At 42.2% G+C, this 12,931-nt stretch overlaps 2 protein-coding genes across 3 annotated transcripts in view; one reads left to right on the top strand and one right to left on the bottom strand.

Moving 5' to 3' along the window:
* LOC117882838 (proto-oncogene DBL-like) overlaps positions 1–2,271 on the top strand; it is a 91,335-nt gene extending 89,064 nt beyond the window's left edge. For both annotated transcript variants that reach the window (XM_034781675.1, XM_034781676.1), the window contains one exon: positions 328–2,271. In XM_034781675.1, coding sequence (XP_034637566.1) covers positions 328–368 — 41 coding nt within the window. In that variant the 3' untranslated portion in view covers positions 369–2,271. The remainder of the gene's footprint in view (positions 1–327) is intronic.
* A 2,628-nt stretch (positions 2,272–4,899) lies between these two features.
* F9 (coagulation factor IX) overlaps positions 4,900–12,931 on the bottom strand; it is a 28,142-nt gene continuing 20,110 nt past the window's right edge. The window contains exons 7-8 of the mRNA XM_034781571.1: positions 9,753–9,870; positions 4,900–5,814 (exon numbers count right to left, since the gene is read on the bottom strand). Of these exons, the coding sequence (XP_034637462.1) occupies positions 5,270–5,814; positions 9,753–9,870 (663 nt within the window). The 3' untranslated portion in view covers positions 4,900–5,269. The remainder of the gene's footprint in view (positions 5,815–9,752; positions 9,871–12,931) is intronic.

Below are 12,931 nucleotides of genomic sequence, written 5' to 3'. Positions count from 1 at the left end.
AACAGAAAGCAGACCCCACTTTTTTACAAGTGGATATTCTCATCAGCTCCATGCAGTAGATCTTTTGTTATTATGTAAAGAACATTTGAGCGTCACAGCAAAATAAATGCAGAGAAGATACTATCAAACTGGTTGTGATAGTCAACGGGTAGATTACTGAATTAAGTCAAATTCTGTGGTCCTTCCTTGGACACGACTTCCACTCAAGCTAGTGGGAGTTTGCTTTTAGTGAAGACCACAGTCCTGAGGCATTGTTGCATTATTACAGGAACCAATGTATTCTTCAAATAAGATGCTTTAATGTTATCGTTCTTCATTACTTTATAGATGCTGCCCTGTGTAACACAAGAAAGTTTAGTTCCCCCTGAATTAAAGGTGAACTAGTAGCATCCTATTTTTGATGCTCCTTTGGAGACTTTGAACTAGGTGTTACAGAGAAACAGCAACGTAGCTGGAATTACCCTGTACTATTCATCACATTCACAGAATTTCACAGCTTCATCTGCGCGGACCGGGACTGCAGTTTGTCACAGTCATAAACAGTTTGTCATAGTCATAAAGGAAGACATTCTTTGCAACTTCATTTTCCCCTCTCCCCCCCCGTGGAAAGCACAGTATTTTATTTTTGCCTGCTGTTTTTCCATGACATCCATTAAGTTTCATCAGAGAAGTAAATCGACAGTGTCCTGACACTTCATTTAGGTGCCTGAAATTGAATTTACAGGTTGAAAGCTTTACCTATTTATTTGTTGTGGTCGATTGCAAATGAAAGAGTTCAGTTTTAGTAAACCAAAAAAATAAAAAAAGCCACCTTTTCTAGTGAATTCATCGTATGGAATGGGTTTAGATATATTGCAGCTGTGTGAATGTAATGTACAGTAAGATCATCTTCTGGCTGGGTCATATGATGATGATGCAATAATGCTAAAGAATTTCCTTTTGCACTAAATAGCTGATTCAAAGCCCATTGTAGTCAGTAGAAAGACTCCTGTTGATTTCAATGGGCTGGGGATCAGGCCCACGGACTGACAACTCAGGGTTGTCAAGAATCACTTAGAGTTCCAGGGGTAACACCTGTATCTAGCAAGTTTACATGTAATGTGTTGTCCTTCTGGAACACGTGCCATAACTATAAGTTACATGTCCACATTTGCACTACAGATGTTCTTCTTCTAAGACTGTACTTGTCAGCATCTTTATTGAGAACTTACCTTGTGAATTTTTGGAAAAAAAAAAAAAAGAATATTACAATGTTTCATAATTTATTTTGTCTGTCTAGTTTTCTTTTTGTAATACGTATGTACAGGTGGTTTGACTTTTAAACCGAGCTGTATAAAGATAATTCTGATTGCATTGAAAACAGGGTTAGTGGTATGCATGCAATATCGAATTTACACACTCTCATTGGATTGAAATGTTTTATACTGTGGATTAATGAGGGACCCTTTTGATGTGAATTTGATTTGTGAACCAGGAATTCTGAGTTGTAGTGTAAAGTTGTTGTATAAAACATCATTTTTATTTTCCAGTGACTGTTTTTGTACAAAGGAATTGCTGAGATACTGTATGACTGTCATTGGAATTGTACGGTCCATTTCATAGCATGGTAGTACACAGAACTGATGCTGTTTGGCACGTCTCTGACATAACATTACTCATCCAGCCTCAAAAATATGAAACTTGTACAGTAGATCAGCTGCATTTGAATTAAGGATCACGGCAAATACTAGAGATCCCAATATTGTCCAATTACTGGCATTCTTAATGAACAGATTTGAAATCATCCAAATGCATTTCTACCTATTTTAAATAGGATCACAGAGCACTTGTTAAGAGTAAAAATAAGATTCTGTTCAATTACTATTGGGGCTACTTATAGTAGTAACAATTCTTGTGGTAAAAAGTACACATTTTTGAGGTACAAGTCTAAATAGCAATGTCTCAAGCATAGCATACATTGCATATTAAAATGGTTTGAATTTTCTCTGTCTTCTATAGTCTTGAATCTAAGCTTTGACTAATTTATGAGATTGATTAGTTCTGCAAATCTGACTGTACAATCTTAGACTTTTCACATTTGGACCTTTGCACAATAAATGTTACGTTACCTTAAGTATCTGGTTTAATGAGGGTGTTCATGTATATGGTACTATCCAGCAGAGGGTTTTCTCTGTCTGCAAATTTAAATGAGCTATATTGTATATGTACTTGTAAAAATGTGTTAAATCTATATTTAAAAAAATGTAAACATTGTTAAATAAATTCATATGAGAACACTTAATTCTGTCTAACGAGTGCTGAACTTTTACTTTCCAAAAATAGTTTTCATTTTGTTGACTGTATTTCCTTTCTTCATAGTAGCCATAAAGCCCTCATACATATTTTGACATAAAATAATACAGATCGATATTATACATGAACTGATTGGTTTAGTGGCGGATAAACTGGTGATAAGAGGGACAGAGGTCTCAGTGACAGTGCTATAATGCTAAATATAAATCTTTTGTCCTTAATCTTGAAATCTTTAGTGAGCATTGATCTGTATCACAAAACTACCAGACAATTTGGCACATCTGAAGCTTAGCCAAGAGGATCCTAGGACTGGAATAGTAAAGGTATTGCAGTTCAGAGTGGAAGAATTTTTGGAAGAGTTGTTTGGAGAAGCTTGGATAGCCCTTGCCTGCATTATGGATACCCCTGATTCAGGAAAACACTGGAGCATATACTTGATTCCTATTGACTTCAATGGAATTAAGCACATGTTTAAGTTAAGCATGAGGTTAGTGATTCCCTGAATTGGGGCCCATATCTGGCCCAAACTAGCGTCTATTAAAACAACAAAGAGTCTGGTGGCACCTTAAAGACTAACAGATTTATTTGGGCATAATCTTTCGTGGGTAAAAAACCTCACGTCTTCAGATGCAACTTTACCCACGAAAGCTTATGCCCAAATAAATCTGTTAGTCTTTAAGGTGCCACCGGACTCCTTGTTGTTTTTGTGGATACAGACGAACACGGCTACCCCGTGATACTTAGTGTCTATTAGTAACTTATTTGCATATAACGCCACTGATGTTTGCAGCATTTCATAGATACAGCAGGCCAAAATTCCAGTGACTGGTGCTTTTCAGAAACGAGGCTAAAATTAGCTCAATTTAGAGAAATACAGCAGCTGCATTTAAAGAATAGCTGGAGGAAATATTTTGCTTTCTGCCATAGCATGGAGCTATGGTTACCTCATATAAAGTATTCATTTGTTTCATCTGCTCCAGCATAGTTGTGTCATGCTGCTGTCAGTGACAAGAAGGTGGCAGTCAAGGCTCTGTTTAGTTTAGCTCCATCAGTTCCTAAAGCAAATCTCTCTCTGCCTCCTATGGGAAGGGGGCACCCTTGATGGACTCAGGCCTTCTACAGGACCCAGGAAAGCTACGGCCATTTCTGCTGTCCAGGGAGAAGAGAGCTGTGAAGGGACACCGTGGAGCTGAGGTGAGCAGGTCAGGAAGGTGGCCAGTTGATGTACAAATAGCATGTGGGTTGGTGGGTCCTGTAGCCCAAAGCAACACACAGATAGGAGCAGCAGGTTGCATCCACCAATGTACCACCCACCATGGAATGGCTTTGCTACTGTTACGACTTAAGCCCTGTCCTCTCTGAGTGTGCAGTAGAGCCCTTTCGCTGAATCAAGTATTAGTTTAGATATCTCAACTACCAAGAAAACGATGCAAAACCTCTGGATGCATTCACCCCACATCTCAACTCAGTGCGAGTTCTGTAGGCGATGGTTTTGCTACAACTGAAATGTGCTGCCACACCAAAGATTTCAGCCCTAATGATAGAGTTGTATTTAGTTCCTGTAACCATAAGCAACTAATACTTCCAGCAAAAATTGAATCCCATACTTAGAATGTGCATTACTTTATTAGACAAGTACTTGCTCAACACAAGGCTTTGTTTTATTCTAACAGCCAGTGACTCGGCAGCATTTGTCTGCTTTTTCCAGTTAAGTAGCTAAGGATATTCTGAGAGCAATGAGGAGGTGAATCTGGAGGCTACAAAAGTGAGTGGAACTTGGTAAATTGTTACCCAAATGTTCACTTTCTCTTCTTATGGCTGAGCGTACGATGCTTCAAAATTTCAGAGTTTAAAGGACAATATTTTTACCCCTTTTAGGTATTCCATCGTCAGGTTTATCTATTAATGCTTTTAGAGTTAGAATTAACCAATGATGCCCAAAGCACAATAATGTCTTAATAATGTAAGTGCCTTGATCAAAGGGATATGACACAAGACTGGACAAAGGTGTTTATGTTGCATGAATAGATGGAGTGTATTGTGCAAGAGCCTGATTTATTCGAGAGGCAAAGCTATCATTCATTTTAATAGGAACAGCAACAGACCATATAGACCTAGTCCACTGCCCCCTGGAATAACTAGAGGACTCCTACTAGTGGGCAGTAAAGCCCAGATCCTCAGAGGCACCTAACTCCCATTGTTTTCAATAGGCGTTAGGTGCCTAAATACCTCTGAGAACCTGGGCCTTAGTGAATTAAAATGTTTTTAGGGTTAAAATCCCATTGAATACAAAGTCCAGATTACTTGCTTTCCCATTGGAATGACATCTATTCTCAAATACTTACAATCCTCCTTGTTCTATCACTTATGGGTATGAGCTTTAAAAATATCAGGCCAGTTCTTCCCATGGTATAAATAAATGTGCATGGGTCCATTGAAGTTAATGGAGTGACATCAGTTTACACTAGCAGAGGATCTGGTCGCTAGTTTTAATTAACTCTGAATAATAATAATAACACTTAAGTTATGGTGATAGATGCCAAACTATTTTCTTTTCATAACCTTGAATCAAGTCTCGGCAGAATTCAGTATCACAAATCCTGCAGCTACTTTCACGTGAGTTTAATAGGTCTGTGCTTTCAGGTTATTTTACATCATGAGAACCAGAGTTACACGTTAATAAATCTCCTCTGCTACAAACACGCGACACTCAGTGACTTCGAAGGTAGTGGAATGGTCATGAATGAGGGTAGAATTTGGCCATTTACAATGAATGCATTTTTTTCCTTTTTAACCACACGTACTCTCAACTCCCTGTGTAAATATTTATCTTCAAAGAGAAAAAATTATTCTATTAAAATTGTTTATTAAAATGCAACATTTTAAGACAAACAAATGACATTTTTTTTACACTTGCCAACATCTCCTAATCAGGCAATCCACAGAAAAGCAATAGAAAGGTTTAGCTGTATGTTGATTAACCTCTTGTTCTATCTTTTATCCATCTGACGTACTCTGATACTCTGGTGTAGATACCATATTTGCCGTCCTTTGCACACTCTTCCCCCCAGCTGGTTATTCCAGTTAGAAACCAGGTACCTTCTATTTCTGTGGTATGAGGGCCCCCGCTGTCCCCTTCACAGGTATCTTTAGCCTCTGAATGGTAACCAGCACAGAACATATTCTGTAAGATAGAAAACGTGCTGCTTCTCATGCACGTTGCACGGTCAACGAATGGGACTTTCAGAACCTGTAGGACTGTGGCCACCCTTCCCCGGAACAGCTGGCTCCCCCAGCCACTCACGGTGCCAGTTCCATGTTTGAGGAGGCTGTTGGTGAATTCCTTGCTGGCGATGCAAATGGGGGTGACGTAGCTGTTGAACTCCAGCGGGGTCCCAAGCTTTAGCAGTGCTATGTCATTATGGTACTTGTTTTGGCTGGCATTATAGGTGGGATGAGGAAAGATGTTCACAACTTGGTGATATTGCTCGGTACCGTCATTGACTTCCGTGTTGTGTTCCCCTGGTGAAATAAACATGGTGCTTTTTACAATTACAAGCAACCTGTGGGTGACTAAATAGACTATCAGGGTTAGTAACTACACATACAACTGATATTTTTACTGTCACTGAGGCTCAGCTGGGAGCCAAAATGTCATAAGTTCAAATCCCACCCTGGGAATTAGCTCAGACCCAGTGGTGATAATGCACCGCACTACGAGGAGATATTAGGTGTGCCGTCTGTCGGATGAGACAAGGTTCACTGTGCCTGTTACTGTATAATCTATTTGTTGCTATGTGTTCGTGTCACTGCAGTCTATTAACAGATCTGACTAAGGCCCTGTTCCTGCAAAGGAAGAAGTTGGCAAAAACTTGCCAACTGCAGAACTGAGGCCAAAGTGTGCGATGATCTCCTCATCTAGGGTCTGATCCTGCCCCCTTTTGAAAGTGACTTCACTGGAAGCAGGGTCAGATCCCCTAGTGTCTGCCCTACAAGGAGTAGGAAACCAAATACCAGTGATAGCTCGTAAGTAGTTTCCTTATGCTATGTGAGAGAGTCCTGTGCTGCAGGAGCAGGTTATGAGTTATGTCCCTTATGGTGCAAATGTAACCCATTGATGAGTGCGTGCTATAGGCTCCCTTCTGTGCCGATCCCGGGAGGCGATGAATTGGTGCAGTCCCCAAATCCAGAGTCTTGGCTCTTTTCTTCAAGCTGCAGCAGCTCATACTTTTAGCTCTAGAGGTGCCTGATGCAATGACCACCCTCTTGAGGTGACAGACCAGGGACTGCAATGAGCTGCTATGGTCTGAGATAATGCTCTATAGCTGAGGACTCTAACAACTCATATCCTTTGTGGATCAGCACAGAGGGGAACCTGCGACACACACGCACCAGTGGGTTACACATACATCAAGTTTAGCTGACCACGTTGAATGATGTATCAGACCAGAGATGGTGGCCGCCCAGCTAAAGATCCAATAGTACTGTGTTAAACACACACAAAAAAAACCCCAAACCAGTTGGGGCTAACCCTGGCCTCATAGCCAAAATGTTCTGTTGGAAAATAGGGGGTATGTATCGGTTGGGATAACAGAAGTTGGATGATTCTTTGCAGAGTTGTAAGCGGGAGCGTTGTCCTTGGATTTTACAGTCTCCCGAACCAAGAATATATTTCTTAGCAAACAATATTCCAGACCCACAGCAGCCATTCTGTATCTTTGCCAGAAGGACCGCGCCCCCTATAGAGTTAGATGCAGGGAGTTGTTGCCAGCAACTGGACTATTAGGCCCTACAAAGGCAGTAGATACAAAGTCTCTGTTCCAAAGCCCGTCTTTCCCAGCTCCTGCAGATCCCCCTCCCGCAGCTGCCTACACTTTCCTCTGCTGAGGATAAAAATCAACTGCAGGCACTTTGCTGGTTAGGGCTATTGCAGCTGATTTTTTGGCAGGCTTATCCCGTCCTTAAAAGATTTTTCTAGACAAAAAAGGGGGAATTTGTCAAGACTTCAGGTGTTTTGAGGCTGCACAGCAGTAAGATTGATCAGAGAAGTCCTTTCCTGCCCAAAGGAAAGTCTACCTGCCCAGGCAGCTTGCTAACTAGCTCTGCAAGGAAACCAGAAGCAAAATCACTTCCCTCCCTACTGTGACCAACATCCTAAATCTGCAGGTAACTCGGGTGGGATGGAGGGGAATCCTGAGACCTGATCAATAGCTTGTCACAAGCAATCCACTTCTCTTTTTTGTGGCCCAAAGTGCGTCGGGAACGTTTAGCCTCTGCCTCAATCTTCCTATGAGCTTTGCTGCAGTCTCTAGAATCTGAGCTGTTCTGTCTGTTGTATTCGCAGTGCTTCTGCTTTTAACAGTTTATTGGCTTCCTGCTGAGCGTGCCACGAGAGAGCCTGAAGTCAGACCATCAGTTAGCTCTCTGTGTTCTTGTTAATGGTATTGTCTGACTGGCAGCTTTGCTCACTACCCTGTTTCTGAGCCACCCTCATTGGGTGTGGGTGTGGGTGTGTTTTCAGTGCATTAGGATATGAGATAGAAATGAGGGAGTAGGGATTTCTTTTCAGATGACATTACTAAGCTGTAAAAATAAGACACATATGGGGGAGACTTTGAGGGGTTTTTTTTCCTATTGTTTTTTCTTATTGATATTGCTGCATAATTGTTGCGGGACAGCCTGAACATACACCCTATGTGGGGGGTAATTTTAACGCCTTTATTTTTGTTTGCTAAATATTTCAAGGGGGGCGCTATTGTGCTATATTTAAAGCTAGGTGTTTGGCATGGATGGAGGGGAAAGTGCAAGCTGCTTGATGTGAAAACATCAAGTCACTGTGAAAACCTGCAATCCCAGATTTTTTTCCCCTCTTTACTTGGTACCTGTCAATAAAATCCACTCCAGACCCATTTCCAAGCAAAAAATGGGCCCTTCTAACATGAAACTGTTTCTGCTGTATGAAGAGCGGAAGTTGTGTATTCGCAGTTTAACAGATACGCTCTATCACCCTTGTGAACTTTCAGGGAGGCAAAACTGGCTGAAAGTAAATGGTAGAAAATGTGGCACTCAACCTTCTGCAGACCCTAATCCTGTGCAGGGGCAACCTGTACTGGCATGGAGCTCTGCTGAAATCAGTCCCGGGGGCTTTTTGTCTGAAGCCTTTTCGACAATCCCACTCTTAATGTCTGAGTTGGTCCAAATTAAGTGACAATTATAAATATACCAGATCACCTAACTTTTAGTCTGGTGTGTTGCACGTTTCAATTGAATCGGTTGTTATGGGCGGCTGCTACTAACTAGATTTGTGTCCCATGTGCTCAGCAGTTATAATATGAAATAGACACTTCATAAACAACTTGAGGAACCTGACTTGTGAGCCATCACCTTTTGACCCTTGCCAAATCCCTTGCCTTAGTTATGGGGCCCTGCGTTGAATTCTCTTCTGGTTTCCCATGGGCAATCAATGAAAGCCGAGTAGCTGGCCGGGACGGGGACAGCGGGTTGAGGGGGGAAATAGCTTTGGTAAAGATGCAATGAAGTCATTTTGTGGATGTGTCAGTTTTGGCCTGTCTGCACCTCACAGTTCCTCACATACAAGTTCAATTCTCTACTTCAGTCCGTAATTTCTACTTTCTGCAGAATTTCAGTCTTTACAGGATCCATTTCTGCTTCTGCTGCAGGATCATTGATCCCTCAATTAACTTTCAGATCTGTGTGACGTTTGGCCAATGAACAGTTATTTTTATGAAAGTTTAAGGCCTGACAACCGTGGAAGCAGAAATGCAGTTTTTAGCCGCCAGCAAGACACTAGTTGGTCAATGCATTTGGAGCTGTGCGGCACACTGCCACCGATAGTCCTATATTAGTCCCATCCGCTTTATAGCCACAAACGCGGATATCCGCGGAGCATTTGTGTGGATGGGACGTGCATACAGATTTTGTATCCACGCGGGGCTCTATTTGTCAGGTATTTCATGTTCTGTGTCAGCTAAGGCTTCTGAGGGGAGACTTGTCATATTCTGAGTGGTGGTTTTCTGGATTTTTGTTTCAGTTGACTTTAATGGAGCTAAGCCAATTTATACTAGCTAAGGACCTGGCCCTACATCTTTGTTTTCTATAGTCAGTGGACACCTTAAAGCCTGTTACATTACAACTCTAGCTGTACCGTGGCACAGTTGTCTGGCCTGGAGAGAGGCATCCATGTTCTAATACAGTTTGTACATACAGCTGGAGTGGGATAATGTGACTATGAGGCTGTAACACAACTCTTGTTCCCTACCTGCCAAAAACCATGTTGTCCCATCAACCTAACAAACAAACCCTGCTGGAATATGGATGTCAGTCACAGGTCTAGGGGAAGCTTTGCCATGATAAACATGTTCATAAACTGGATAGCGCCCATTTTAGTTAGCATGCCTAACTGAATATCCACGAATGCATTCAGACTTCCTTTTGCTTACCTGCCACGACAGTAATCTGTGCGCCAGGCTCAATGCAGTGCGCTGCTGTTACGATCCATTTTTCATTGACAATAGACCCTCCGCAGAATCCTACTCCATTTCTATTCTGCAAATGAACCTATGGAGAGAGAAATCCAAGCCTTGCGTACCACACAAACCAGTAATGAAGAGAAATCAAACATCATAGGTATATCAAGGGAGCGGACAAAGGGTGAGGAACAGCCACTGCTAAATGGTACATGCAAAATTGACACCGTGAAAGCAACCACCCACTTTCCCTCATGCTCAAAGACAATTTCTGAGGACTTCCTGAGCATCCTTCCTCCCCTCTTGAGGTATTCCTGTCCCGTCCTGCTGGTTTGACCACATTTCACAGGACAACCTTACCAATGGCTAAATACCATCTCCCATCCCTCCTCTGGCTAGGTCATGACAAGGGGAAACCAATCTAACACCACGTGAAGTTCAACTCTCCTCACAGTCATTCCAGACAGACTCCTGAACAGGTTATATTGGCCACCAGTGAGAATAGTGGCAATGGACCAGCTCCTCTGCTAGCCTAAGGCAGGTAGGTGCTGCGCCAGTGGTAGCCAGGGGACACAGGCCTACATGTTTTACATTCCAAAACTTCATTTCAAATTAAATATGCAAACTTATTAGGCACAATTAATTTAGAAGAGGGATTTCCCAACCATGTTGTTCCTTAAATACCACACGATCGCTACTAGAGACCAGCTTCCTTCTGTAAGTGTACCTGCTGCCTCTTAGCTCCAAGAAGCAGAATATTATGCAGGAGAGATCAATACTTATGACTAAGAGAAAGAAGCCTGCATACTACAAGAGGTTTGCACCAAACAGGATCTGCTCTACAATTAAAGATCAATACTTTGTATCTTGCAGGTCTGTGTTAATAAAGCACAGTATCTATTTGTACAGATGAAAGATAAATGTCCCTGTTAATTCCAACCATGTTTTAGTTTGGCAAGAGATATCTCTAAGTAAGTTAATTGTAGACTTGAAGGTACCTGGCCACTGGAGGGCAGCTATAGATTGAAAATTACAACACTAAACCAGCTACTTAAATATCAGGCTGCAAAAGTATGAACATAATTTTAAAAAAGTATTTGCTACTGATTTGAGATGTGACCCAAACTAATCTCCAGATCCAACTGTCCCCAAGAGCTGAGACAGTTTAGATGAAGGTCTGAATTCTGTGTCTTGGGCCCATGTCCATTAGCAATGTCTTAGATTTCAAGTGACGTTAGAGGCCTTCTCTAACATTAATCAGGCTGTTTGTGCCAGTCCATCACGGAAGTTACAGCACCATAAATTCTTGCCCAGAGCTGCTGTAGCGGTGCATGTTGTTAGTCGTTCTGGGCTACCTTTTCCCTGTGTCCTTGTCTGCCTCAAGTAGACCAGCCCAGGTGTGGGGTTTTCTGCCTGAAGTTATCCATTGCAGCCACTAGAGAGGCTTCTTATTCAGCTGCCAGGAGTGCCTCCTTTCTTGTACTCTCCTGCTATCTTCCTGCATGGAGTGATTCGCTCACTCTTTAGAAACCATTCCTCACCAAGAACTCCACACAGAAATGTGTGAGCGTGTTGGAGAGAAGAGAATATTGACCAGAGAAAGCTTGGGGTGGTGGGGAAGAAGTGGAGGAGAGAGAGTAAGGGGGAGAAAAATAGGTGGATCCAGAAGGCAACTCCACACTTGAGAGGGTGGGGAAGAATGCCCCAAGGAGTGAATGGAATGGGGACACAGAAGGGGAAGATAGCTTGTAAAGAACCCAAATGGAGCACCGGACCACTCAGAAACACATTGCAGGAGGTAGCAGACCTTCTGACCATTGCCAACTCTTCCAGGGTAGCAGGTCTACTAGCTACTTCCCCATGTGATGGTGATAAAAACTGGGAACGGGGAGGCACCCATGTTTAGGATGGCAGGAGAGTCGCATGGCTTGGTAAAGGCCTCTCTAGAGTTGGATAAGCATCAGAATTTGAAGGGTTTTTTCCAGTCCTGTGTGGTTTCCCCCTTACTCTTTTTAAATGTGTATCCTACCGTGGTGTCTCCTGTGTATGATTTTATGTCACTGAGATGAATCATTGTGTAGTGGTGTATCATCACCATGCAACATATGGAGCTGGAGAATGTAGGGCTTTGAGCATCTCTGGGCTGGTAGTCAGAGCAAGACTGCAAGCTTGGTCATTCCTGGAGACGATGGGTCTGTTTTTTTCCCTTGATTGCACCTAAATGGCCCTGACATCTGTCAATTTTGGATTCCAATGAAGAACCTAATGTCAGCTTGTTTGTGACCATCTTTGCTCACATAAACACAATTGTTTTTCTGTCATCCTTAAGAGGTGAGGCAAATGGTCACTTCTGCCTGCTGCTAACCTTCTAACTTAAACTCCCTTCACGTCTCGGGTCCTTCAGCAAAGCTGTCTCTGCCTCTAACCGAGCTCTCGTTTTCGCTACCTGGCTTCCTAGAAACGCCTTCTTAAGAATGTCATTGTTCCTCTGTTTGAGACAGGGTTAAAATACCTCCACTTGATCTGTCAGAGTGAAGATTTTATATCCCGTTTTGTGCAGCATATAGTCATTGGTCTTGCAATTGATACTGGCGGTGCTGGGGCTCAAGATATCAAAAGATTGTACCTTATACTGATTTTATTATTTCACTGTTTAGCTCTCTCAGCCATCGCTGGATACATCAGCCTCATCAAAGCAAGGATAACTGTTGGTGGCTGGAGTTTTATTAGCATTTCCCTGGTCCAGACGTCACAATATTTCTGTTTTATTACATCCCTGTTGGTTTGGATGGAGATGGTTGTGATATCACTGTGATGTTGCAGTCTATATGATTTTATGAAAGTATGCTGATGAGTGTAAATATAATGTAACTAAAATATGCTTCATGCAAAAGATCTCTTGTAAGGTATCATTACAAAGCTTATAATCTACTCAGTATGGTCATCCTATTTGTATAAATGTATCACTCCTGTATCTGAAACTAGAACTATGAAATATAACTCTGAGGGCCTATTGTAATTATGCAAAGTGTGGGCCATTAATGGTGGTTTGGAATCTTGATGGCTCCCATCAATCAGGACAATTGACTGTGGATGGCTCTGTTGGCAGGCAGGCCTTCCTGTGAGTCAGGCTGGGAGGAATGAAGGCTTGG

Source organism: Trachemys scripta, chromosome 9 (genome assembly GCF_013100865.1).
Source record: "Trachemys scripta elegans isolate TJP31775 chromosome 9, CAS_Tse_1.0, whole genome shotgun sequence".
Taxonomy (NCBI): domain Eukaryota; kingdom Metazoa; phylum Chordata; order Testudines; family Emydidae; genus Trachemys; species Trachemys scripta.
Note: the sequence above shows the minus strand (reverse complement) of the source record. Positions and strands in the feature narration are given on the sequence as shown.